Source organism: Ochotona princeps, chromosome 5 (genome assembly GCF_030435755.1).
Source record: "Ochotona princeps isolate mOchPri1 chromosome 5, mOchPri1.hap1, whole genome shotgun sequence".
In the NCBI taxonomy this organism is placed as follows: Eukaryota; Metazoa; Chordata; class Mammalia; order Lagomorpha; family Ochotonidae; genus Ochotona; species Ochotona princeps.
This window is the reverse complement of record NC_080836.1, coordinates 11,763,651-11,789,744: the sequence shown is the minus strand read 5'-3', so window position 1 is coordinate 11,789,744 and position 26,094 is coordinate 11,763,651. Positions and strand designations below refer to the sequence as shown.

The 26,094-nt window shown below is 50.3% G+C and overlaps 1 protein-coding gene across 3 annotated transcripts in view; it reads left to right on the top strand.

The window, feature by feature from the left end:
* The first annotated feature begins 3,156 nt into the window (after positions 1 to 3,156).
* RALB (RAS like proto-oncogene B) overlaps positions 3,157 to 26,094 on the top strand; it is a 30,617-nt gene continuing 7,679 nt past the window's right edge. Inside the window, exons 1-2 of one of the 3 annotated variants that reach the window (XM_004589337.2) lie at positions 3,157 to 3,252; positions 21,154 to 21,284. In XM_004589337.2, coding sequence (XP_004589394.2) covers positions 21,168 to 21,284 — 117 coding nt within the window. In that variant the 5' untranslated portion in view covers positions 3,157 to 3,252; positions 21,154 to 21,167. Of the gene's footprint in view, positions 3,264 to 21,150; positions 21,285 to 26,094 lie in introns of all 3 variants that reach the window. The other 2 variants (XM_058664388.1, XM_058664389.1) reach the window with 2 other exon arrangements.

Here is a 26,094-nt window from a genome sequence, read left to right as displayed (position 1 = left end):
AAATGTATGACCGTTTTTTCTTTTTGAAGTATTGCCCAAATCATTGCATTTCTGCTGGAAGATGACAGTTCACCTTCTAGAGAATTCCTTTTTCTTTCAGGGGTGTGATTCCCAGGCAGGGGGAGGGAGAGGAGGTGGGGAGAGGCGGGGAAGAGAGAGATGGGGGTAGAGAAAGAGACAGGGGTGGGGGAGAGGGAGAAGGAGAGAGAGAGAGAGAGAGACGGGGGGAGAGAGAGAGAGAGAGAGAGAGAGGTCTTTCACCTGCTGGTTCACACCTTAAATGCCAGCCAGGTCTGGGCCAGGCTGAAGGCAGCAGCCAGGAATTCCATCTCAGTATCCTACATGGGGGGCAGGGGCCCATGTTTCTGAGCCTTTGTCTTCTCCCTTCCCAGGTGCATTACCAGGGAGCAGGATCGGAAGTGGAGCAGCTAGAGCTTGAACTGGCACTTTAATGTGAGATACCATTGTTAAGAGCACCGGTTTAACCCGCTGTGCCCCAACACCTCCTTCCAAAGTCCAAATTTTCAATGTTTGGGAATGAGAGAACGCCAGGAGCTCATCTTGGCAAAGGGCTGTGGGCACAGGCCACACAGGGCTATTGTCCAGGATGGGGAAGCATCCGTGACAAAGTGTCCTTACATGGGATGCTGGGTGAGGGCTCACTCCGCCCCGGCCGTGTGCATGGAAGATCTCAGGTGTGGCGTGGGTCTTTGGCCAAGCAGTTGAGCAGTAGTTTGGCATACTCGCATTTAGGACTCTCTGGGTTTGAGTCCCGACTCCCCTCTGGCTAATGGGAAGTAGCAGGTGTTGATGTCTCAGTCCCCATCAGCCAAGTGGGAGAATCGGAGGCAATTCCAAGGTCCTAGCTTTAGACTGGTCCAGTCTCAGCTTGTTGCAAGCACTGGGGACAGTGAACCAGCAAGTGTGAAAATATGTGTGTTAAATAAATTAAACAAGCAGAAATAAAAAACCTCAGGGACTTCTCTGCATCTTTCCTTCAGGTGCTGGGTAGTGGGATGGCACACATGCCCAGGAAGGAATGGGCATGCCTTGGATTGCCATCAGTTAGTGGCTGCCACTCACGAGAGCCACTCCTGACACAGGATTAGACTGTGGGAAGCTGGGGCCTGGCTGCCTTCTTCTTCTTCTTTTTTTTTTTTTTTTCCAATCAAGGCACTCCCCAAGTCCCCATGCCCACAGGGATGATGGCGCTCGTCTGGACGCTTTCTAATAATACTGTCTGTTCATAGAATCCTGCCAGCTGACGGTTGCCAGCCTCCCAGGCTGGCTGACATTCCAGGAAACTGGCCCTCACTCCCTGTCTGGCTTGCAGGCTCAAGGGTCACCTTGGGGCATGCCATTGGTGACAATTATCACATAAGCTCTCCAGGTCCCTAGCAACGAATGAGGGCTCCACCTGCAGTCTCTACACCTACAGGGGGAAGGGACGTTCCTTGTGGACAGCTGGGGAAACTGAGGTCCACAGGGGTGCATCAATTTCCCAATCAACCACCTTGGCCCCTGGACTTGACCTTAATCCCTGTGGCCCAGGAAGAGGCTGGCGGCGGGTGTGTGTGTGTGTGTGTTTCCCTTTCTAGGGTGTACCTAGCCAATAGCTTCTTCTACAAGGAGCTTCCCACTCCTTATCTCTGCCAGCCACAGCAGAGTTCGGATCAGGGCTCTTGGAAGTCTCCCGCCTGCAAGAATAGAAACAAGGATGCCTCCAAGACCAAGTCAAGAGCAAGTGTGTTTGATGCCCAAGTTGGCGGAGGGTCGGCATAGATTAGCGGCAACAAACCCAAGCCAGCCACAAAATCACCCCTTACTTAGAATACACTCGTCACGTGATGTCTACTTACCCCAAAGAATTAATTACCCCGTGCTGGCTGCTGCGGGTGTCACATTGAGCAAAAGCAGGCGCGTCAACTATTAATCCCCACACAGGGGGAGGGACGCTGAGGTTGATCTGTGTCTGAGGTGCCCGGTGGGAATGGTGACTTAAGAGAAGCAAGGCAAAGCAAAACCATACTGGGACGGAAAGTAACAAGTTCCTGGGCACCGGCTGGCTCCCGGCCGCGGCTGGGACTCGCGTTCCCGCCCCCGCGGGTGACCAGGGTCAAGTTACTACCATGCATCCCTGAGGTAGCCCCAGGCTGGCAGGATGCGCTCCCGCCCCCGCGCGCACTTTCCATCACCTCCCCATTTCGCTCGGCCAGCCCTCGTCCTGCCTTTCACTTTTCCCGTCTTGGGACTCCCCCGACCCGGGCGCCGCACCGCCCAGCACCCCATCCCCGGCTCGCAGCTCCTACAGGGCAGCAGCGGTCTCTACAGCCGGTCCAGGACCGGGAGGAAAAAAAGCAGGAATTGGACTTGGGCGGGGCCGGCGCGCCAGGGCCGCCCCCTCGCCTTCGGATTGGCTAGTCGGGCCTCGACGGGCGTGGTCTCCGGGGGGGCGCGTTCTCGAGAGGAGGGGTTGCCTAGACGACGGCGGGCGCGCGCGTCTCCGGGGTCGAGGAAGCGAACGCAGCCCGGGGCTGCTCAATGACAAATCGGCCGCGGGCGACTGGGGTCCGGCCCCGGGAGGAGGCGGGGCGCGCTTAGGCCGAGGCGCAGCGGGACGGGGCCCAGGTAGGAGAGTGGGGCGTTCCCGCGGGGTCCCCGGGCCTTGGTGGGCTCCACGTCGCGCCCCGGGTCCGGCTGGGAAAAGCCTGTGGCCCTGGTCGGCTGACGGGGCGTGAGACTGAGGAAATGGGGGTGCGGGGGAGGTGCCCTGCCCCAGCCGGCCCTTCCCTTTTCCCCACCCCTGGCCTCGGCTTCCACTTCCTGGCCTCTCGGGCCTCCCGCCCCGAGCCGGGACACTTCCTCAGTCCCCCAGCGGCCGCGGCGGGGACGGGGTGGAGCCGGGGAGGGTCCGCCGAGAATTCCTGATTGCGGTGGGAAGCCGGGCTTGGCAAGGAGCCTGGGCCCGCCTTGTGAAACTTTTCGGGGTCTCGGCTGGTGGACGGAGCTCCTCTTCGCCCTCGCCCACAGCCCCTTTCCCCTTAGGGGTCAGCACGGCCGGTGGCCTCTGGCGGGCCAGCGCCTGGGACGGGGCTGTCCACACACCTGCCTCCGCGCCCTTCTTCCCCCGCAGGTCTGCGAGGTTCTCCCACCTGCAGGGACCGCAGCGCCCCGCGCTCGTGGAGCAGGGTCCTACCTGGGCAGCTTTGTCGGTGAATGCTAGGAACGCTGGGACTTTGATCGTGCGATCAGGTGAGTCCCAGGTGAGCTGGCTTCGAATTGGCAGCGGCGGCTGAGGGAGGCTCATTCGGTTTGTCCAAGCTCGTACAGCAAGTCGACTTTCGCCCCCCCCCCCCCCCCCCCCCGTCCTCGTTTCCTAACTTCTTTTCTTCTTGTTGGTTTGGAGGTGGATTGTGGGGTTGGGATACTAGCACAGGGCCTGGCTCGTCTTTCAGATGGGTAGCTGGCTGATGCACCAAGGAGAGCTGGAGTATGCTTGGATGTTAAAGCTGGGCTGTGCTTCCCCGGAAGCTTGGGACAGTCTCGATAATGAAGTTTTCACACATGAGTTGAGTAACCTTATGTTCAGTACTGGGAAGATCAGGATTGCGTTTGAGTCCTGGATTTGTCACTGGTTCAGAAACTTATAGTGTGGTTTTAAGAACAGATTTATTATTATTTATTTTAAAAGCAGATTTGTAGACAGGAGAGGGAGAGAGAGAGAGATTGAGAGAGAGATCTTCCATTTGCTGGTTCACTCCCCAGATGTCTGCAATGACTGGAGCTGGGCCAGTCTGAAGCCAGGAGCCAGGAGCTTCCTCCCGTTCTCCCATGTGGGTGCAGGATGCCAAGGACTTGAGTCATTCTCCACTGCTTTCCCAGTCTGCAAACAGGAAGCTGGGTGGAAAGTGGTGCATCTGGGACTAGGACCAGCACCCATATGGGATGCCAGTGCACAAGGCTTAGGATTAGCCTATTGAGCCACCATGCAGCCCCCGTAGTGTAATCTTTAAACATTTATCCATTTATTTGAAAGACAGAGTTAGAGAGGGAGAGCTAGATCTTCCATTTGCTGGTTCACTCCCCAAAATGGCTGCATGGGTCAGAGCTAGGCTGTTCCAAAGCCAGGACCTTCTTCCCATCTTGCTCTGTCCAAGCACTTGATCCAAACTCAGCTGCTTTCCCAGGTGCAGGGAGCTGGATGGAAAGTAGAGCAGCCGGGACTCGAACTGGTGCCCTCTAAGGTATGCTGGCACCACATGTAACAGCTTTCCTGGCCCAGCCACAGAGCTGGTCTGTGGTGTGGTCTTAAGCTTTTTTTTTTTTTTTAGCCTTTGAGCTCCAGAGTCAACTATGCAAAAGCTATCATGGACCTTGTTGTTAGGAGTAAGAGGAATCAAGCATGCGCGAGGTAGTCTTGGTGCTGGTGGGGGCAGGAAGTGGCCAGCGCTGCCAGGCCCTGTGCTGGGTTTTAGTTGGGTTAGCTACTCTGCTTTCTTCTGACCACCTCTGCGTCTTTTCCTTCCTTTGCTAATCACGTCACTTCCCCTTGGAAACAGTGGCCACTCTTATCTGAAATCTCTGCGAAACTGCCCTTGGAGCCTGACCATTTCCCAGGATTTTGCGTGGGAAAAAAAGTGTGGGTGTGTGATGCTAGATATCTTTGGGGAATATGGAATACAGAAATAGAGGAAAATAAAAATTAGAGTCCTAAGTGGGATTTGAAAAGGTCTCGGTGGAAGGTGGAAAAAGCGGAAAAGTTCTAAATTCTTCTTAGTTCTCCAAGGCTAATGATAACTTAAGACTTCATGAAACAAACAAACAAAAATCTTTTATATGCAAATCTAACTTATACAAATTCTTTCAAAGTAAAAGTTTTTGACCTGGTGGCAATGGCTTAATTGGCTAACGCTCCCCCTTCAAGTGCTGGCATCCCATATGGGCTCGAATTCGTGTCCCAGCTGCTCCACTTCCCTTCCAGCTCCCTGCTTGCGGCCTGGGAAAGCAGTAGAGGATGGCCCAAAGCCGTGAGACCCTGCACCTATATGGGAGACCCATAGGAGGCTCCTGGCTTTTGGCTTTGCCTAGGCTCAGCTCCAGCTGATGTGGACATCTGGGGAGTGAGCCGCAGACGGAAGATCTTTCTGTCTCTCCTTCTCTCCATAAATCTGTACTTCTTTTCCAATGAAAATAAATATGTTTTAAAATAAATGAACAACAAGTTTTTATTTATTTGAAAGGCAGAGACAGACAGACACATCTTCTTTCATCCACTGGTTCGCTCCCCGAATGCCCACAACAGTCAGGACTGGGCCAGGTGGACTATCCGGGGTTGGCCAGGGCATGTTTTGTAGGGGACAATGAGCCCAAGCACTTGAACTCTATCTGCTGCCTCCCAGAGTGTACATTAGTAGGAAGCTGGACTGGAGAGTGGGTCTGGGGCGTGAATGAAGCATTCCAATAACCACCACACTACACACCTGCTCCCACAACAACTGGTCAACCTTAGATTTGTACCACTTCACCATGTCTCACTATATCTCTTTACATTAAGGTATGTTTCTGTTTTTTTTTTTTTTTAATTCATGTGTGAGGAAGAGAGACAAGAGAGGACCTCATTCATGGCTTCACCCCCAAATGGTTGTAAAGGCTGGAACTTTGCCTGGGGTGCAAGCTAGGAGTCAGGAATGTGATCCAGGTCACGGGAGTGGCAGACATCCAATCACTTCAGGATATCGCTGCTTCCCAGACTCTGTCTTGGTGGGGAAGCTGGAGTCAGGAGCTTGAGCTGGAAACAGGTGTCTTAACCAACACTGGTTGTGCTGTTCCTAGATCTTTACTCATCTCTTTCATGGAATTTGAAACTAGGATTGGAGACCGTTTCTGGAATTGAAGTCTGGGATAATGTAACCACTGAGAAATGTAGGGTTAGGAAGAAATTGATGAACTCTCGGAGTTTCCAGTATAACTGGTTTCGAGAAGGAAATGTAGGAGTCCTGCTTTTCAGTGGCCCAAGTTACTTTTAAAAAGCCTGGGCTGTTAGCTGTGCATACACTTTTTTTTTTTCGTTGAATTAGTGTGTATTGTTGAGAAGTTTTAGTGCTAAATCCAAGAAAGCAGAGTGCTACAGAAAATGCAACTCTGAGGCTGGTGCTTTGGCTCAACTGGCTAATCCTCCACCTCCCATATGGGTGCCAGTTCGTGTCTGGCTGCCCCACTTCCCATCCAGCTCCCTGCTTGTGGTCTGGGAAGGCAGTAGAGAATGACTCAAAGTTTTGGGACCCTGCACCCATGTGGGAGACCTGGAAGAAGCTCCTGGCTTCGGATTGGCTCTGGTCCAGCTGTTGTGGCCATTTGGGGAGTGAACCATTGGATGGAGGATCTGTCTTTCTCCTTTTCTTTGTAGATGTGCCTTTCTGATAAAAATAAACGGATATTTTTTTATTTATTTTTTTAAAGATTTATTCATTTTATTACAGCCAGATATACACAGAGGAGGAGAGACAGAGAGGAAGATCTTCCGTCTGATGATTCACTCCCCAAGTGAGCCGCAACGGGCCAATGTGCGCCGATCCTTAGCCGGGAACCCGGAACCCCCTCCGGGTCTCCCACGCGGGTGCAGTGTCCCAATGCATTGGGCCGTCCTCAACTGCTTTCCCAGGCCACAAGCAGGGAGCTGGATGGGAAGTGGAGCTGCCGGGATTAGAACCGGCGCCCATATGGGATCTCGGGGCTTTGAAGGCGAGTACCTTAGCCGCTAGGCCACGCCGCCGGGCCCTCTTTTTTTTTTTTTTAAAAAAATACTACTTCCCTTACCACATGATGGGGTGCGGTCAGGAGGATGGAGGAACACAGTACCGAGCATCAACCGTCTGCTTGGCACGATGTCTGATCTAGCACAATTGGGTGAGTATGTGACCGTGAGGATAAAGCTGTCTCCTTTAGCTTCTCAGTCCTCTTGGTACCTCAGCGTATGTGGGCGTTGAATATGTGCGCATACACATTTTGAGGTATCTCAAGTAGAGGGGCTCAAAGGCAAGAGGGTAGGAATTTTAGGGAGAAGAAAGTGGAAAGAAAGATAAAGAGAATGTGGGAGCTAGTGCTGTGGCGTAATGGGTGAAGATGTTGTCTGGAGTGCTCACATTCCCCTGCGGACACCAGTTCAAGTCCTGGCTGCTTCATTTCCAATCCAGCACCCTGCAAATATGCTTGGGAAACCAGCAGAGGATGGCTCAACTGCTTAGGCCCCTACTACCCACAAAGGAGGTCTGGATGGAGTTCCTGGCTTTGGCCTGGGCTGAGAGATTTGGGAAATGAATCAGTGGAAGGAAGACCTATATCTGTAACTCTGCTGCTCAGATAAATAAAATCTTTTTCATTGTTGAATGTGAAAGCTGAGTGTTGAGAAGATGAGGTATATGTGGTTACTATGGCAACTGCAAAGGCCAACCAGGTCTCAATTTCATGTTTATGTAACAATTTTCCAAGTTGTTCTTTTGGGAGCTTTTTTTCTTTTCCAAGTTCAAATTTAATAAGCATGTTGTCTTTGTTGTTTTTCAGCACATTGTGGGCAACTTCATATAGCATATTTTAGACCCAGTAGGTTGGGAATTGACATAGTAAATGTCGAATTAGAGCTGATAGAAACGAAAATATTCTGGGTATGAGTTGAAGGAAATTTAGCAGTTTAGTTGATATGTAGCTGGCTGTTTCTGAAGTTTGTTTGCCTTTTGAATGAAATTTTTATTGCTGTGTGATACATTTGCCCAAAACTTAATAGCTGAAATAAGAGATGGTTGTTACCTCGAGGTTTCCAAAGTTCAGGAATGTGGGACTGGCCTGGCTGGGTGCAGGGGATGGGGGCTGGTGGGAGAAGGGGCTCTTCCTACCAGGGTGGCTGCTTATGTGGCTACTGGGGCCTCAGTTGTACTGTTGTTGGGCTTCTCCCTTGGGTCTCCCCACATGACAGCTGACCCTCCTTAGGGCAAGAGACCCAAGAGAAGCTGAACAGGACATTGATCAAGCCACAGTGTGTCTCACTGTCCAGTCTTAGCAGTGATATCACATCCATCCTCCTCTTCCTTCTCTTTTGAAAGATATATTTCTTTTATTTGAAAAGATTCAGGGGCTGACACACATACACACACACCCACGCATACACACACTCTGCACACACATACTCACACCCCCCTTGCAGCTACTGGTTCACTCCCCAAATGACCTCAGTGATCCAAATCCCGGAGCCAGGAGTATTTTCCAGTCTCCCACGCGGGTGCAGGTTTCTTAGGCTTGGGGCCATCCTCTACTGCTTTCTCAGGCCACAAGTAGGGAGCTGGATCAGACATGATCAGTGGAGCAGCCGGGACACGAAGTTGGTGCCCATGCAGGATGGAAGCTTTACCTGCTACACCACAGCATCGGTCCTATGTCTCATCCCTTTTACCAGCACACAGATGGACTAACTGGGACTTGGTGGGAAGGGACCACATGAGGAGAGATTGGCAGTTGTTGCCCTTCTTGGAGACTTAAGTCCACAGTACTTAATAGCCTTTATATCAGGGCCCGGCGTGATAGCGTAGTGGTTTAAGTCCTTGCCTTGCATGCCCCGGGATCCCATATGGGCGCCGATTCTAATCCTGACAGCCCCACTTCCCACCCAGCTTCCTGCTTGTGGCCTGAGAAACCAGTTGAGGATGTCCCAAAGCCTTGGAACCCTTCAGCTGCGTGGGAAACCCAGAAGAGCTCTTGGCTCTGGGCTTCGGATTGGCTCAGCTTCAGCCGTTGTGGTCACTTGGGGAGTGAATCATCGAATGGAAGATCTTCCTGTCTCTCCTCCTCTCTGTATATCTACCTTTCCCATAAAAATAAATAAATCTTAAAAAAAAAGCCTTTATATCAGACTTTACTAACAGAAATCTTTGCTTCAAACGCCTTCTGAAGCGTTTAGTACAATAGGGATTAAAACACAGCTGGGGCTTTTACGATTCTAGAAACTCGTAATATTATGCATGAAACTCTGTGTTCTTTCTTCTGGATCTTCATTGTCAGATGCTAGAATTAATTAGCCAAATATGCAGTAGCTTTGGAAATTAGACATTTAAATCTTGCTGGTCCTTAGATACCAAGTGGAACAGCTGAAGTTTTTTTGTTTTTTAATCCTAAAAAAAAATGGTAAAAAAAAAAATTATCACCAAAATGGTTTCCTGGATGAATAGCTTAAAATTAATTACTAATGATCTGTGTGTTCATTAAAAATGAACTGCATTGGCAGAATAGTGGAAACAGTCTTGAGGAGCTAACCCCTCCTCCTGCTGCCCATTGTTTTATGTCCCTGGATGATGCTGTGGCCTAGCCGTTCTTCAGCTCTTCTTAGAAACCTGCAGACATTTTCATTCTTCCCCCTGGATCGTAGGCTATTAATGAGTTACACCTGTCCTGAGGCGTGTCCAGGTGCAAAGAGGAGCCCAGGAATCAGGGGTCCAGAGCTTGGCTGACTGACCTCCGAAGTTTACTTTCATCTGCAAAGAAAAAAAGTTTGGTGCTAATATTTTCATGTAACAAATATACCCTCTGAAGGAAGCGTGTTTATAACGAACACTTCCATGAATCATGCCAGATTGTAACTTCAGAGACCAAGGCTTCTGAGAACGCCCTTTGTTCTTCGCAGCCTGGTTGAAGGTCCTTGGAGTCACTGGCAGGATGGCTGAAAAGGCTGCACCATTTGCATTTTCTCTGCCTTCTGTGTTTGGCTCTTTTCCCATCCTCTGCCCTCAATTATGAGCTAGGATAGTGTCTTTTCTTTCTTATTTTTCCTGCCATAGGAAAGGATTCAGGGCTAATTATTTATCGCTAGGAGTGAATTTTAGCCAGTGAGGTGCCTCTTTTGCATTTTGGACTTTTTTCTTTTTAAGGCTTCTTGTTATTTTTTTAAAAGAGAGTGACAGACACAGGGAGAGAGAGATCTTCCATTCACTGGTTCACTCCCCAAATAGCCACATTGACCCGGATTGGGCCAGGTAAGAAAGGACCAGGAATTTGACCTGGGTCACCCATGTGAGCGCCAGAGGTTCAAGCTGCTTTCTCAGATGCATTAGCAGAGAGCTGGATTGGAAGTGGAGCAGCTGGGACTTGAACCTGCACTCTGCCAAGGGATCTGCCATTGCATGAAGCAACTGAACCCATTTTGAGCCTTTTTAAAATCTCAGATTATCTGTCAGGGGTTAAGTCACCACTTGCCACACCTGTATCCTGTTATCAGAGTGCTGGTTTAAATCCTGGCTACTCTACTTCTGATCCAGCTGCCTGCTAATGCTTCCTTGGAGGCAGTGGACCAAAAAAACTCAAAGTGCTTAGAACTCCTGCTACCTGTATGGCAGATCAGGATGGAGTTCCTAACTCCTGGTCTTGGCCTGGCCTGGACCTGCTGTTGCCAGCATCTGGGCAGTAAACCAGTTTTTTTTGTCTCTGTATCAGCCTTTTAAGTGTATGAAAGATAAAAAGAACCTGCAATGATGTCATTCCAGTAAATGCTGCCGTTTTGTTCCTTTTAAATTTTCATTTGTTTGAGAGGTACAGATGAGAGGAGAGGCAGATCCCATTTGCTGCTTTACTTGACCAATGCCTGCTGGGGCCGGCCTGAGGTCAAAGCTGGGGTCAGGACCTCCATCCGAGTGGCCAGTGCGGATAACAGGAACTCTGTTACTTGAGTCAAAATCACTGCCCTCCCAGGCTCTGTATTAGCAGAAAACTGGAGTCAGGCTAGGGAATTGAACCCAGAAACTCTGGTGTGGGACATGGCCATCCTAGCTGCCAGGCCAGATGTCCACTCCAACGCTGCTGTCTCCTGGTGCCCTCCTTGGTCCTAAAATCCAGCCGCTTCCATTATGTCCACCATTGCCCACTTTGTCCAAGTTGCCCTTGGCTCAGCCCTGGGCTGCTGCGGTTCCCACGGCTGCCCTCGGCAGTCAAGCCAGGCTGGTCTTGTTAGCGTGCAAGTGTGATGAGGGTACCCAGTGGCTTGAAAGACTTCAGAGGCTTTCCATTGCTCTCAGCCACAGTCCCTAAGCTTGGTTTCTTGAAGGATCCAGCCCTGGCTTTCCTGTCTCCTGTCATGGTAAGCTCTGCCTCTTTCTCTGTGCTCCAGCCAGCCACAAGGATCCATCTTGACCACACCCTGCTGCTTTGTGCTTCCTTCTGTTCTCTCATGACACGTGGCAGATGTGGGAAGCAGGTGGAGCTGACCGGGTCCAGGTCTTGGAGGCCATGGGCATTGGAGGACTGAAGTTGTTAGATTTGCCAACCACCCATGAAGGAACATATGAGCCGAGTATACAAAAAATATAGATGATCTTTATTCAAAGAAACCCCAGTTCACAGGCCTTTCTCCCTTTGCAGCAGAAAGACAGACATGAAGCAGGGAGCTACAGAGAAAAGAAAAACCCAGGAAGAGACGTGCAAGGGAGTTTTAAACCCCTCTTGACACAGAAGTTAAAGCAGGAGTTGCTTTCACCCTTATTTGGTGGGGAATATTGGTTAGTGTCCATCATTGGTGCAGCAGTGAACCCTGTAACCTGAGGGGCATGCCAGAATTCCGCTGTTTCTTCCCGGTTGTAGTCTGTGGTCAGAGTGATGTACTGGGCTGGAAGCAGGCTCCACCCTTCTCTGGTCACCATGGTAACCATCAGGTTGCAGTCTAGGCGAATCTGAAAAAGCACCAATCACATTTTGCGTGCGTGTGTGTGTGTGTGTGTGTGTGTGTGTGTCTGGGGGTGGGGTGGACTAAGCGGGGCCATGGCTGGGACTAGGGCGAGGTCGAGAAGAAGGGAGATGGGAGTGGCTTTGCAGTGGGAGATGGAATCAGTAGACTGGGTCAGGTACTGAGTTAGGGGAGAGGTGAGGGCACTCAAGAATGACTTCCAGGGCTCAACACAATGACTCAACTGGCTAATCCTCTACCTCCAAATGCCAGCATCCCATATGGGTGCTAGTTCGTGTCCCAGCTGCTCCACTTCCCATCCAGCTTCCTGCTTGTGACCTAGGGAAAAGCAGTGGAGGATGAATCAAAATCTGGGGCTCCTGTACCCACCTGGGAGACCCAGAAGAGCCTCCTGGTCTTGTACAGCTCAACTCTGGCCATTGCAGCCATTTGGGGAGTGAACCAGCAGATGGAATCTCTTTTTCTCTGTCTCTCCTTCTCTCTGTAATCTGTCTTTCCAATAAAGATAAACAATTTTTTTTAAATGACTTCTGGGTTCCTGTTGTTAGTAATGCCTTGGTTGCTGCTGGTCACACTCCTAGCCACTGGATGGGGAGTAGCGAAGAAGGAGCTGATCTTACAGGGGACACTTCAGAGATTCAGTTTTGGGTCTGTTAGGTTTGAGACCCTTGTGAGCCTGCTAAAGTGGCACCAATGGTGCGGGAGCTGAGCCTGGCCTGGGTCCTTGTAATTGGAAGCTGTGTGAAGGTGCATGGTGGTTCGGATGCATTTGGTTCCAAAATAAATGCATCTTTTCATTCCATTTTCCATAAACTTTCTGAAGTCCCCATCATGTGTAAAGCCGCTGGTGGGCTGTGATCAGCTGGTGGGAGGAGTGGCGAGATGGGGGCTGTGAGGCTGCGCTCTGGGCAAACCAAAGCTGAGGAGGGGGGTCTCACAGGTGATGGGGGAGTGTAACCCCAAGAGCCCTGATCAGCCTCAAGGCTCCGGGAGCTGCAGGGCAGGGTGGAGTCGGCTCTTATTAGCCTGTAGGGAGCTGTGTTCCTCCAAGGCTAAGTTTTATCTCAGTTGCTCAGTTCATGTCATGATTTTTTTTTGAAGAGATAATTTTTATTTATTTGAGAGGCGGAGTGGGGGAGCTTGAAGGGCTAGGGAAGAGGGGAGTGAAAGCCCATCATCGGCTGGCTTACTCACTGGGGCCGGAGCTGGGTGTCAGATGTGTGATCCAGGTCTCCCTGTGGGTAGCTGGGGCTCAAACCTATGGTAGGTAACGCTAACACCTGCTACCTTGCATAATCTGCACTAACAGGAAGTTGGGCTTGGGAATAGCTTCTTGTTAATCAAAAACCTAGGCACCCTGACATAGAATGTGGGCATCTGAACTCTAGGTTAAACACCTGTTGCTTTGTGTTCATTTTATTATTATTTTAGCATTTATTTTTATTTGAAATGTAGATCTTACAGAGTGAGGAGAGATAGAGAAGGTCTTCTACCTGCTGGTTCACTCCCCAAAATGGCTGCAACGGCCAGAGCATGGCTGATCCAAAGCCAGGAGCTAGGAGTTTCTTCCGGGTCTCCTACGTGGGTGCAGGGTCCCAAGGCTTGGGACCATCCTCCACTGCTTTCCTGCTTTGCCACAAGCAGGAGCTGGATGGGAAATGGAGCAACCATGGCACAAACCAGTGTCCATACGGAATGCTGTCGCCACAGGACAGAGGATTAGCCAATTGACACCACCACACCAGCCCCTGCCCTGTGCTCATTTTAAAAAGGGGAAGGAAACAAGGAGTGGAGACAGACAAATTTTATTGGAGCTGGCTATATAGTTTGTAATTTCAGCAAGACAAGTTTCTATGCAGTTATGGGGGGGCGGGCACCTTTCTTTATTAAATCATGTAATGGGCCTTGGCTACTCATGTTGTCCGAGGGACAGGAACGTCCCCGATGTGACATGAATGGCACAGAACCCTGGGTCTCCAGAAACATGCCTTTTCCCAGGGTTCCGGATTATGTGTGTCTGCATTGCAGTGTGAGAATATTGGTGTGCATAGCCGGGTTGCTCCTAAGGATCAGACCGAGGCCAGGAAATGTCCAATAACATCACCAGATGAAGCCTGTGGCTTCCTAATGTTGCACTTTCAAGTTGAATGGCTTCTTCCTGTCTCAGGTGATAATTGGAACTTGTATATCAGAATTTCCTGTTTAGGGCTGAATAATATTCCATCACATGTATGTGCCACATTTTCTTCATCTGTCAGTGGACTTTTGAGTTTTTTCCACGTTTTGGCTGTGTCCATGCTGGTGTGGACATGGACACACAGGTACCTGCTCAAGTCCCTTCTCTCTGTTCTTCAGAGTATATACTACTGTCACTACTTTCCTGCCAGGTCTGAGTTTAGAATGTGTGTTCTGTTTTGCCTGTGTGACTGTCTCTTTGTTGAGTTTTCTGATTCATTGGTCTATGTTCTTGAGATAAATTTCAATGTTTCACATTGTGTATATAATTAATTTCATTTGAGAGCGATGGAAGAGCCCCCAATCACAGTTCACAGTGGTTGGGTTCAGTCCAGGCCAAAGCTAGGAGATGGGAGCACAACCCAGGTGTCCCATGAATGACATCCCAACTGCCTCCCAGGGTCTGCAGGAGGCTAGAAGCTGGAGCTGGGAATTGAAACCAGGCCTCCTGCCTTTTCACACTTGGTTTGACATCTGTTCCCTTCTCTCTCCCCTGGCCCCAGTCTGCTAATGAGCCACAGGCACAAGTGGCTCAGAATGTTGGCTTCAAAGCAACTGCTGGGAGTTCTAATCCCTGCTCTGCCTCCATTAGTTAGGTGACCTCGGACAAGTTATGCAAGTTTGGATGCTAGTTCCCGACTTGACCACCACCTGTTGAGAAAGCAGTTGGAACAGATGGCTCCAGGCTGTTGCTGCCTTTGCAATAGAGGGAGTTTGAGAGTGAATAACTTCAGTTGTGGCTCTGTCCGAGGCTGCCAACCTCAGAGTCCCTAGGTGGGGGCTTAGAGCTTACAAGGGACTCCTGACATTTCCTAGTTGCCATGGCTCAGGACGATCATCAGGTCAATGAGCAAAGGTCTCCGGGGACCACATAAACTCTGGCTCCAGGCCTTTTGTCCCTCCAGGTCTGAGCATTCATTCCTAGGCATCCCAAGGGGAGTGGTCACTATGGGTAGTGTGGTCCTACACAGCAGCTACACAGGAGAGGAGGGCTGGACCAAGCAGGGCACTGGAGCCAAGCTCAGGATCGGGCGTGAGACTAGGAGGGGCTGGGGGCATCATGGGCCAGGGTGCCAGCCAAGTTTTATGCAGGAGCGGGGCAGGTGGGAGGAGAGGAGGGGCAGGCCCACCACAACCTGACAGGTGAGTGATTGCCCCTCCCTCCTCACTCAGTACTCTCCGATGGCCAGGATTTGTGATTGTCAGACTTTGGATATATATATATATATATATATATATATATATATATATATATATATATATAATTTATTTATTTTTTTAAAAGATTTATTCATTTGATTACAGCCAGATATACACAGAGGAGGAGGAGAGACAGAGAGGAAGATCTTCCGTCCGATGATTCACTCCCCAAGTGAGCCTCAACGGGCCGATGCGCGCTGATCCGAAGCCGGGAACGTGGAACCTCTCCCGGGTCTCCCATGCGGTTGCAGTGTCCCAATGCATTGGGCCGTCCTCAACTGCTTTCTCAGGCCACAAGCAGGGAGCTGGATGGGAAGTGGAGCTGCTGGGATTAGAACCGGCGCCCATATGGGATCCCGGGGCTTTGAAGGCGAGGACTTTAGCCGCTAGGCAATGCCTCCAGGCCCATAATTTTTATTTTTATCGCAAAGTCAGATATACAGAGAGGAGGAGAGACAGAGGAAGATCTTCTGTCTGATGGTTCACTTCCCAAGCAGCCTTAATGGCCGGTGCTGTGCCGATCCGATGCTAGGAGCCAGGAACTTCTTCTAGATCTCCCACACGGGTGCAGGGTCCCAAGGCTTTGGGCCATCCTTTATTGCTTTCCCAGGCCACAAGCAGGGAGCTGGATGGGAAGTGGGGTCACTTGGACATGAACCAGCACCCATATGGGATGCTGGCGCGTTCAAGGCAAGGATTTTAGCCACTGGGATACCATGTCAGGCCCTTGTTTTCCATTCTTAGAACTCTTCACTAAACCATTGACTTTTCTGGGCCAGTGTTGGAGTTCCTGGAGACACAAGATGAGACATGTCCAGGAATGTGCATGGCTGGTGTTCCCAACCTCAAGATTTGTGGTGTTGGTCGCAGGGATTCAGTCAAGGAAGGTGGAGAGTCAGTGAAGGAAGGGCGTGTTGTTGCATACCCCCCTCTCTCTCTGTTTTTTTTTTTTTATTTATTTATTATTTTTACTTCATTAATTACATTGTATTATGTGACACAGTTTCATAGGTACTTGGGTTCTCCCCACCCCTCCCCAAACCCTCCCACCATGGTGGATTCCTCCACCTTGTTGCATAACCACAGCTCAAGTTCAGTTGAGATTCCCCCATTGCAAGCGTATACCAAACATAGAGTCCAGCATCTTATTGTCCAGTCAAGTTCAACGGCTTCTTAGGTATACCCTCTCTGGTCTGAAGACAGAGCCAGCAGAGTATCATCCCAGTCAATTGAAAGCTCCAACATACCATCAGCAAAAATTTACATCATTATGGAATTAATTGACATAGTAATGAGTAACCAATATGTTAAAAGTAAATGCGAGTTACGTGGGAGACCCGGAAGAGGTTCCTGGTTCCCGGCTTCGGATCGGCGCGTACTGGCCCGTTGCGGCTCACTTGGGGAGTGAAACATCGGATGGAAGATCTTCCTCTGTCTCTCCTCCTCTCTGTATATCCGGCTTTCCAATAATAATAAAATCTTTAAAAAAAAAAAAAAGTAAATGCGAGTTCCCAGCCACCTTCTGTGACCACCTCACCTATACTTCAATTTTAGTTTATACACAACATATAACATTCATAACATAACATGTTATACATAACATCATATCATCTTAAATTAAGGCAAACATGTGGTATTTAACCTTTTGGGATTGGCTCTCTCTCTCTGTTAATTCAGTTTTAGATGTTGAGAACTAATGCTGCTTGTTGATTTTCAGTGCTGCGCTAATGGAAATGACTGACTGTGAACCTGCGCAGTAGTTACAAACCCTGGAGCCTGTCTGCTGTTGTGCTTCCTGTTTGAGAGGGAGGGGTCTTGGTGGGGGTGGGAGTGGGAGAGAATCTTTTATGAACCAGGTTTACACTGAGGTGCTTTTCATTTGGATTGTCAACAGGAAGTGACATTAAAAATTGGGATTTGTGCCATGGCACTTGGTTCCGCAAAACACTGCCCTGGGACTTTGTTGGATTCTAGTTTTGAGTTCCTAGATCGGAGGAGAGATCTCTAGTCTGCCTTTTTGGCAGCTTCCAGGTTGGCTCACAGTGGCATTGGTTGCTGGGCCCCATCTACAGTCACAGGGATTTAAGACATGCAAGGCAAGCCCTCGTACTTTGCGGGAAGAAAGTTTCTGGTCACTCCATAGAATGTTCAGCTATTTAACTTTTTAAGTCAAATTTTAACATACTATTACTTTTGTATGATTTCCCTTAAAACTCAGAGTAATATAAAAATATAAATTAAATGGAGCTAGATACAAGATCGGTTGGCCCGTTTGCAGTGTGACTTCATTTTGGCCAGTGTTAACTACGTTTGTCCTAATTTCTTCTTTATTCATACGTAATAGATATTTTTTTCCAGATAGTATTAAATGTTTTCTGTAAGTTGCCTTTCTTTTCCGCTTAGTAATGCATCTTGGACATTGTTTTTTGCAAGTCAGAAGGTATATAATACATCCTATCGTAATTTATGCAAGTATTCATGTTGCAGTGTATTTTTCCTATAATGATAGCGTTCTCTGTAATCATGGAAAATCATTCTTGCAAGTACATCCTTATACTTATTTTTAGCATGGATTCCTAAAAGAATTTAACATTTTTTAAAAAAAATTTTGGTCAATATTTATATTTTTTCCCAGAAGATTGTTGTATTTAATGTTATTACCTGGTGCCGGCAGTTCCCCAAAGTCTTGATGGCACATTGCATTCTGGCCAAACTGATGTTTTGTTTGAATTTCCTGTTATGCTAGAGAAAAGAGGGATGGTTTCACAGGTTTATTTAATAATTTGTGTTCACTAACTCTTCTCTGAATGACTGCATCGTGTGGGGCCCCCATAAAAACTAGGTTGCTTCTTTTTTCTTGTAAGGCTGTTGGATAGATTAGGGATATTTTGTCATGCATTGAGAGTATTTTCTACTAATCTATTTTTCCATCTTATTCTCTCTTGTGCTTCAAAGGGTTTTCCATTCTTTAAAAGTTTTTTTATTTTTATTGGAAAGTCAGTTCATATTTACTGAGACACAGACAAAGATCCTATATCTGCTGATTCACTCCCCACATGGCTGTAACAGTCAGAGCTGAGCTGATCTGAAGACAGGAGCCAGGAGCTTCTTCTGGGTCTTTCATATGGGTGCAGGGTCCCAAGGCTTTGGGCCATCCTCGGCTGCTTTCCCAGGCCATAACCAGGGAGCTGGATGGGAAGTGGAGCACCCACATAGGATCCTGGTGATTACAAAGTGAAGGTTTAGCCTATTGAGCCATCGTTCCTGGCCCTCGTTTTCCGTTTTTATGTAAATTCTGTCAGAAATCCCTCTGGCTAGAAAGTCTGTGTTATGGTTATCATGATTGGCCTGAACCCAGGTAGTTCACTGACTAGATTAGAAGAGTTGCAGGTTCCAGACCCTTCAGATCAGAAGCTGAAAGTGTTAGTGAAGTCAGTGGGAGAAGTGTAGTGGCTGTGGGAAAAAAATCGATGTTTCTGCTGAAGTGAGGAGTGACACATCCTAACGTCTGCGTGTGAACAGAAATGCAACAACTCAGGCGCGTCAGTGAGTAGGGAGAGAGGTGGGCGGGGTGAGTGGTGGTGGTGCAGATCAGACTGTGGAATTCAAGTGTGTTTGTATATGTTCACTGTGGGATTCATTACACTTTTCTGAAAGTTGGAAAATCTTCATAAATATGTGCTGAGGAAGAAGAGGCCTGTGCTGTTGTCAGAACCCACTTCCTTAAACCCCGAGCCATACGCTGGGTCCCCGATTGCTTCTTTTCTTCCTGATGCTCTCCCTCCTTTCTTTATCTGGTGAACTTCACATCGTAGTTCAGGAGGGGTCTCTATCCAGGAGGGATCTCCGTCCAGGAGGGGTCTCCGTCCAGGAGGGGTCTCCGTCCAGGAGGGGTCTCCGTCCAGGAGGGGTCTCCGTCCAGGAGGGGGTCTCCGTCCAGGAGGGGTCTCCGTCCAGGAGGGGGTCTCCGTCCAGGAGGGGTCTCCGTCCAGGAGGGGGTCTCCGTCCAGGAGGGGTCTCCGTCCAGGAGGGGGTCTCTGTCCAGGAGGGGGTCTCCGTCCAGGAGGGGTCTCCGTCCAGGAGGGATCTCCGTCCAGGAGGGGTCTCCATCCAGGAGGGGGTCTCTGTCCAGGAGGGGTCTCCATCCAGGACGGGTCTCTGTGCAGGAGGGGTCTCTGTCCAGGAGGGGTCTGTATCCAGGAGGGGTCTCCGTCCAGGAGGGGGTCCTGTCCAGGAGGGGTCTCCATCCAGGACGGGTCTCTGTGCAGGAGGGGTCTCTGTGCAGGAGGGGTCTCCATCCAGGAGGGGTCTCCGTCCAGGAGGGGGTCCTGTCCAGGAGGGGTCTCCATCCAGGACGGGTCTCTGTGCAGGAGGGGTCTCTGTGCAGGAGGGGTCTCTGTCCAGGAGGGGTCTCTATCCAGGAGGGGTCTCCATCCAGGAGAGGTCTCTATCCAGGAGACGGCCTTCGGCTCCATCTTCCCAGCCTCTATCTTCCCAGCCTCTTGGGACTGCGGGATTTTCACAAACCACCATGCTGAGTTTCTTTCTTTTTTTTTTATATACACAAATATTTATGGCAACATTTTAAAAAATGATTTCTTATTTTATTGGAAAGTCAGATTTACAGAGAGGAGACGAGCGAAAGATCTTCCATCTGCTGGTTCACTCCCCAAGTAGCTGTAACAGCTGGAGCTGAGCCAATCTGAAGCCAGGAGCTAGAAGTTTCTTCCAGGTCTCCCTCTTGGGTGCAAGGGTCTAAGGCTTTGGGCCGTCCTCTACTGCCTGCCCTGGCCACAAGCAGGGAGCTGGATGGGAAGTGGAGCAGCTGGGACATAAACCGGCACCCACATGTGATCCCGGTGCATGCAAGGCAAGGACTGTGGCCACTAGGCTACTGCACCAGGCACTCTGAATTTCTTTAGGGCAGATGCTGTGTTCCTGGGTCGCTTTCTGTGCAAGCAAAAACCACACTAACAAGATGGACCATCAGCGGCTCCCACAGTTAGACTTTTCTTTCTTCTTTTTTTTTTTTCTGCAGATTAATTTATTTTTATGTGAAAGATTTATAGAGAGAAGTAGAGATGAGATAGAAGGTCTTCCATTACTGTTTCACTCCCCAAATGGCTGCCATGGTCGGAGATGAGCTGATCTGGAGCCAGGAGGTTGTTCTGGGTCTCCCATGTGGGAGCAGGGTTCCAAACACTTGACCCATCCTTGAGCCATCCTCCGCTGCTTTCCTAGGTCACAAGCAGGGAGCTGAATTGGAAGTGAAACAGCCAGGACATGAACCGGTGCTCATATGGGATGCCTAGCCTGTTGAGCCATGGTGCTGGCCCCTCCATTAGACATTTCTTATCTGCAGCCTGGAAACTGCTGACCCATTCCCTATAGCTCTGAGCACCCCAGGGAAACAGGCTGCCTGGGAGAAACATCAACAGTCCTGGGTCTGGGGTGGGTCATCCACTCTCCCCTCAGCTCTGGGGACAACACTTGTGGACCCAAAACAAGGCCAAAAATAGCTTCCTGTTTCTAAACAAAGTGTTTCAGACAGGCTTGTCCCTGGCCTCTGCAGTTCTCCCGTGAGAGCCCCAGTTCAGATGCACTTTATTATCTAGTTCATTGCTTGGCTCCCTGGTTAGGAAGCCCAGGATCAGCAGAAGGGGGGTGGTTCTCCCGCTCTTGACTTCTCCTGAGTCTTATAAAGGGATGCTTATCACAGACACAAGGGATCTCCTGGGCCTGCATGCATGTTGGGGCACAAGGCCCAAGGGCAGGACAGGCTGGGAGCTGTGGGGGGTCAACTGGACGGGTGTCCCTTTGGCGCTTCTCATGGCTAAGGGCTCGCATTCCGTTTCTCCAGCCTCTGCTTCAGTGGACTTTTTTCCCTCTCTGCCGGGAGGGACCTAGCAGAGGCACTTCTGGTCGGGCGGTAGGAGTGCCATGTGCTTGGAGCCGGGTTGCAAGCAGATGGCCATTAAGCACTTGGTTCCTGTCCTCAGCAGCTCTCCACCTGCTCATGATGGCTGCGAACAAGAGTAAAGGCCAGAGCTCCTTGGCCCTGCACAAGGTGATCATGGTTGGCAGCGGAGGGGTCGGCAAGTCGGCGCTGACGCTTCAGTTCATGTATGATGAGGTAAGATGTGCCAGCCAGCGAGGCTGCACCTTCACGTGTGCGCTGTCCCTATTCAGCTGTTTTCCTGCCTGCCCGGGGCTCACCAACGCTTGTGTGTCATGCCGATTCTGGCCAGCCTTCTTGCTGGGGAGGGCGCAGGGCGTTACTGATTTCAGGTGGTAATTTCGGCCCTGCAGGGGTGTCAGGAGTGTGTGGGGGGAGCTTGCTTGCTGGCACGGGCAGGGGAGGAGGGAGAGGCCCTTGTGCAGGTGTGTGAGAAGAACACGTGAGCTGTCCAGCTCTGTGCCTGTCGGTTTGGGGAGGCAGTGATGGGGGAGCTTCGTCTTTCCCTGAAGGGTGATGCCACACCACTCCTACGCTGCAAGGAGCAGTGTGTGCCCCCCCTGCACCCCTGCCGCCAAATTCCTGTCACTCAGTGTGGGCGAGGTGGTTGGCCCCGGGGCCAGTGTGAGCAGCACCGTTTGCTGCTGGCTGTCCAGGCTGATGCCTCCCGTAATGTGGATGTGCGTCTTAGGACCACTGCTGGAGAAAGCGCAGCTGCTGTTGGGACCCAAGATCTGCGTCTCCATCCAGCAGGCTTTGCTCCATCGTACTTCCTCTTACACTGGGTGCTATTGGAATGCTTGTGGTCGTAGTCATGGCCATGGCCATGGCTTTTTCTAGCATCTAGCCAGGAAGAGTAGGGTTTAGGATCTGGATGGTTGGGGGGTGGTAGTGGAGGTGTGTGTGTGATTTGGAGTCACGTTAGCAAGTAACAAAATGACTACCAACTGTGGTGACTCAGTGGCACCATGATGTGAGGTGTGGGGCTAGGTGGACCCCAGTGTGGACATGCCCTGTGGCATCTGGCACTGCAGGTGTTGGAACAATGGAGAAGAAACCATGGCCAAAGCCAAGGGAGCTAGAAATTGTTCCAGAAAGTTCTTCCAGCTCTCATAGCAAAGCTTGATAGTATAGTAGTCTCCCCGCCCCCCATCCATGGTTGGGGAGGAGTTGGCTCCAGGACCCCCTGCAGCCATGGTGCTCAAGTCCCTTCTGGAAAATGCGGTAGCAGTTGCATGTAACCTGTGCACATTGCGGAGAGTTTACATCACCTCCAGATGACTTCTAGTACTGAACACAGAGCACTGCTGTGTAAATAGTCGTTACACTGTATCAGTTTGGAGTAATAAAAAAACCTGGTGCATATTGGTACAGATGCATCCATCATAGGTCTGACGACATTTTCAATCCAGTGGGTTGGGTGAGTCCACAGATGAGGAGGAGTATGTGGCTACAGGGGTAGTTGACGCTGAAGGAAATGGGATGGGGGGATGCTCACGGTTGCTGCGTTCTGTTGATAGCAGCCGTGCTCTTCAGCGCGCGGTGGAATGGCTCTAAGCAGCCATGCACTCAAAGGTAGAAGAGCAACCCACCCTTGTAGGTGCTGCTGCCACCACCCCTTGCTGAGGCCCCAGCACTGGGCATGGACGGTGGCAGTCCACTTGAGTCCTGGTAGGGACAGGTAGAACACCTCCCCGCCGTCCCCATGGCAGACCAGGAGACAAGAGAGGCAATGGTGAGACCTCCATAGCCAAAGCTGAGAGCCCAGCATGAAATCGGGGTGGGTGAGGAACAGAGAGGAAGCACCGTGTATCCGTCCGTCACTGATTTTCTGAAGCAGCGCTGTCTGATAGGACATTCTACAGGTAAGAGTGCTGAGTTTACTACCCAGGGTGGTTTCTGCCGTGTATCAGTAATGTGGCTAGCAGCTACTCTGGTGGATAGGGATTACTTTGGGGCCTGAAGAGACCCTAGAGCCACGCCCATAATTGGAAGGCTATGGACTCTCTGGTGGGGAACTTTCCAGGTAACTTTTCTACCTCAAGGGCTGGGACTGCTTTACGGTGTCTTCCTGGTGCTTCTGATGCGTCCAGGCATAGGAGGGTCTGTCTGAGGGATCCTCTGCTCAAGCCTGGGCTGACCACTCAGAAATGGGAGCTGAGTCCTGCTCTTGGGACACTACAGATAGCTCGCGGGCTGTTCAAACCCTGCTCCTGGCTGCGCCTAGACGCGGACTTGGCTTCTTTTTTTTTTTTTTGAAAGATTTATTCATTTTTTTATTACAGCCAGATATATACAGAGGAGAGACAGAGAGGAAGATCTTCCGTCCGATGATTCACTCCCCAAGTGAGCCGCAACGGGCCGATGCGCGCCGATCCAAAGCCGGGAACCTGGAACCTCTTCCGGGTCTCCCACGTGGGTGCAGTGTCCCAATGCATTGGGCCGTCCTCAACTGCTTTCCCAGGCCACAAGCAGGGAGCTGGATGGGAAGTGGAGCTGCCGGGATTAGAACCGGCGCCCATATGGGATCCCGGGGCTTTCAAGGCGAGGACTTTAGCCGCTAGGCCACGCCGCCGGGCCCGGACTTGGCTTCTATGGGGGAATTTTCATGAACGTTTGATTGAAGTAGGAAGCAGTGTCATGGAAAGACTGTATTAGCGCCCCAGTTCTGACCTTGGAAAGAATTTGGTAGGGGGAGTACCACCCCTGTAGGCGTGCTCAGTGATTTTAAGCCTTTCACGTCTTGGCCCGCCACTCTTACAAGCTCAGCTGTTGGCCTCCTTTGGGAAAGTGGGTTGCTAAGATAGCAAGAGTTCCCGTCTTCTGTCCCCAATAAGTCAGCCAGATGTGGGCCAGGGTGTGTCTCAGTGTCATGCGTCTCGGGCATCTGAGACTGCACCCCACACGGGCCCCAGAACATGTGTCAACAGGTACAGAGGCTGCCCCCAAAAAGGTAGGCAATCAGGGCTGGAATTTTTTTTTTAAAGATTGATTTATTTTTGTTGGAAAGACAGATCTCCAGAGAGAAGGACAGACAAAGAGGAAGATCTTCCATCTGCTAGTTTGCTCCTCAAATAGCTGCCAACAGCTGGAGCTGAGCTGATCTGAAGCCAGAAGCCAGAGTTTCTTCTGGGTCTCCCACATGGGTGCAGGGTCCCAAGGTTTGGGCCATCCTCTACTGCGTTCCCAGGCCACAAGCAGGGAGCTGGAAGGGAAGTGGAGCAGCCAGGACATGAACTGGTGCCTGTATGAAAAGCTCCACTTGGAGATGGATGATTAGCTAGTTGAACCAAGGCACCGGCCCGGGATGTTTGGGATGTTCCAATAAAAGGCACACTTTGAGCACAGGGGCATTGGGCCGAGCAGGACGTTCAGGTTTGTAGTGTCAGAGGAGCCATGGGCTCTGGCTGATCTTACCCCTGCAGTCTCAGAACTAGACCCTGGGAGGCTTGATGGTGATACTCAGGGATTTTGAGGGAATGACTGTTTCATTGCTTTGTGTGACTGAAGAATATCCAAGCTCCTTGGATGCATCGTGTTTTGTTTTTCTACCCCTCAGCTGATGGACACCTGGGATGTTTCTGCATTTAGGTTATTGTGAATAAAGCTGTTGCCAAGATTTTCCTAGAGGTCTTGGTGTCGATTGGATACCGCAGCATGGAATTCCTGGGTCGCGTGACTCTAAAACTGTGAGAGGCGTTGAAAAATTTGTTTCTCGTAGCAAGTACACCATTTTGCAACTAGTGGGGGTTCAGGGTTTCAGTTTTTTTAACTGAGAGGCAGGGATGAACTCTGATGGAGTGCCCATCCTCTGGGTCACCCCTCCATGTGCACACCAGCTGAGGCTGGAAGGGAGCCACAGCCAGGGAGCTGGAACTCAACGCGCGTCTCCCACGTGGCTGATGGGAACCCAGTCGCTCTGCAAACTCTCGTTTCTCCTCATCCTTGCTAACACACGTTATTATCCATCTTCAATGATAGCTACCCTGTGTGGTTGGAAATGAGTTATATTTGAGTTATATTCCCCACACTGGCCATTTGCATCTATCTTTGGAGAATTGTCTGTTTAAATCCATTGGGTATTTTATGATTTTTTTTCAAAGAAAAAGTCGTTTATATGAGAAGCAGACGTAGAGCTTCAATTCGCTAGTTTACTCCCCAGGTACCTATGGTGATCGGGGACTGGGTCCCGATGAAGGCAGAAGGTGAGGACTCACTCCCTTTTCCCGAGAGAGGGCACTGACCCAGTCACTTGAGCTGTCGCCACAGCCGCCAGGGAGCTACGTCAGCAGGAAAGTCAGACTCAGCGGTGCAGCTGCTAATGGTGTGTGTGTGTGTGTGTGTGTGTGTGTGTGTGTGTGTGTCCGTGTCCACTCCGTGCTGTGAGCCCTGCCCACTTCCCTGTGGGATTGTTGACATGCGTTGCCAATGTCTAACACTGCAGGATCCGCAGGGCATAGTGCAGGTGCGATGAGGAGCGTGAATGTCTTTCTCCTATTTGGCATTTGCCTCTATTTATGATAAGGTGTTGCGCCATCCCATAGTTTTATAACATGTCTATTGTAAGTCTGATTTATCGATTTCTTTCTTCCATGGCTTCTGGATTTTGAGTCTAGTTAAAAAGGCCTTCCCTGCTTCAAGGTAATGAAAGGCTCTCACCACTTTTTGTTTTTTCCTTTTTGGTCCTCAGGTGGTTTTCCTCTTTCATGTCTCATCTTGGCCACATTTGGAGTTGACCTTGTCCTGTGGTCCCTGACACTTGTTGGTACCGCTTGCTGACTTCCCAGGTGGTTTCTGTCCCCCTTCTCATTCTGAATGCAGACCCGGTCTCCTCCCCTCACCCCCTGCTAGTGTTCTGTTTCTGTGCTGACCATCATCATCACCACGTGTGCCGTCGTGTATTCGTTCTTCCCATCTGTCTCCTGGGCGTATCTCACATCTGTCTCTGGTTTAACAAGCTGACGCATGGAAGGACGGAGCTGGGAAG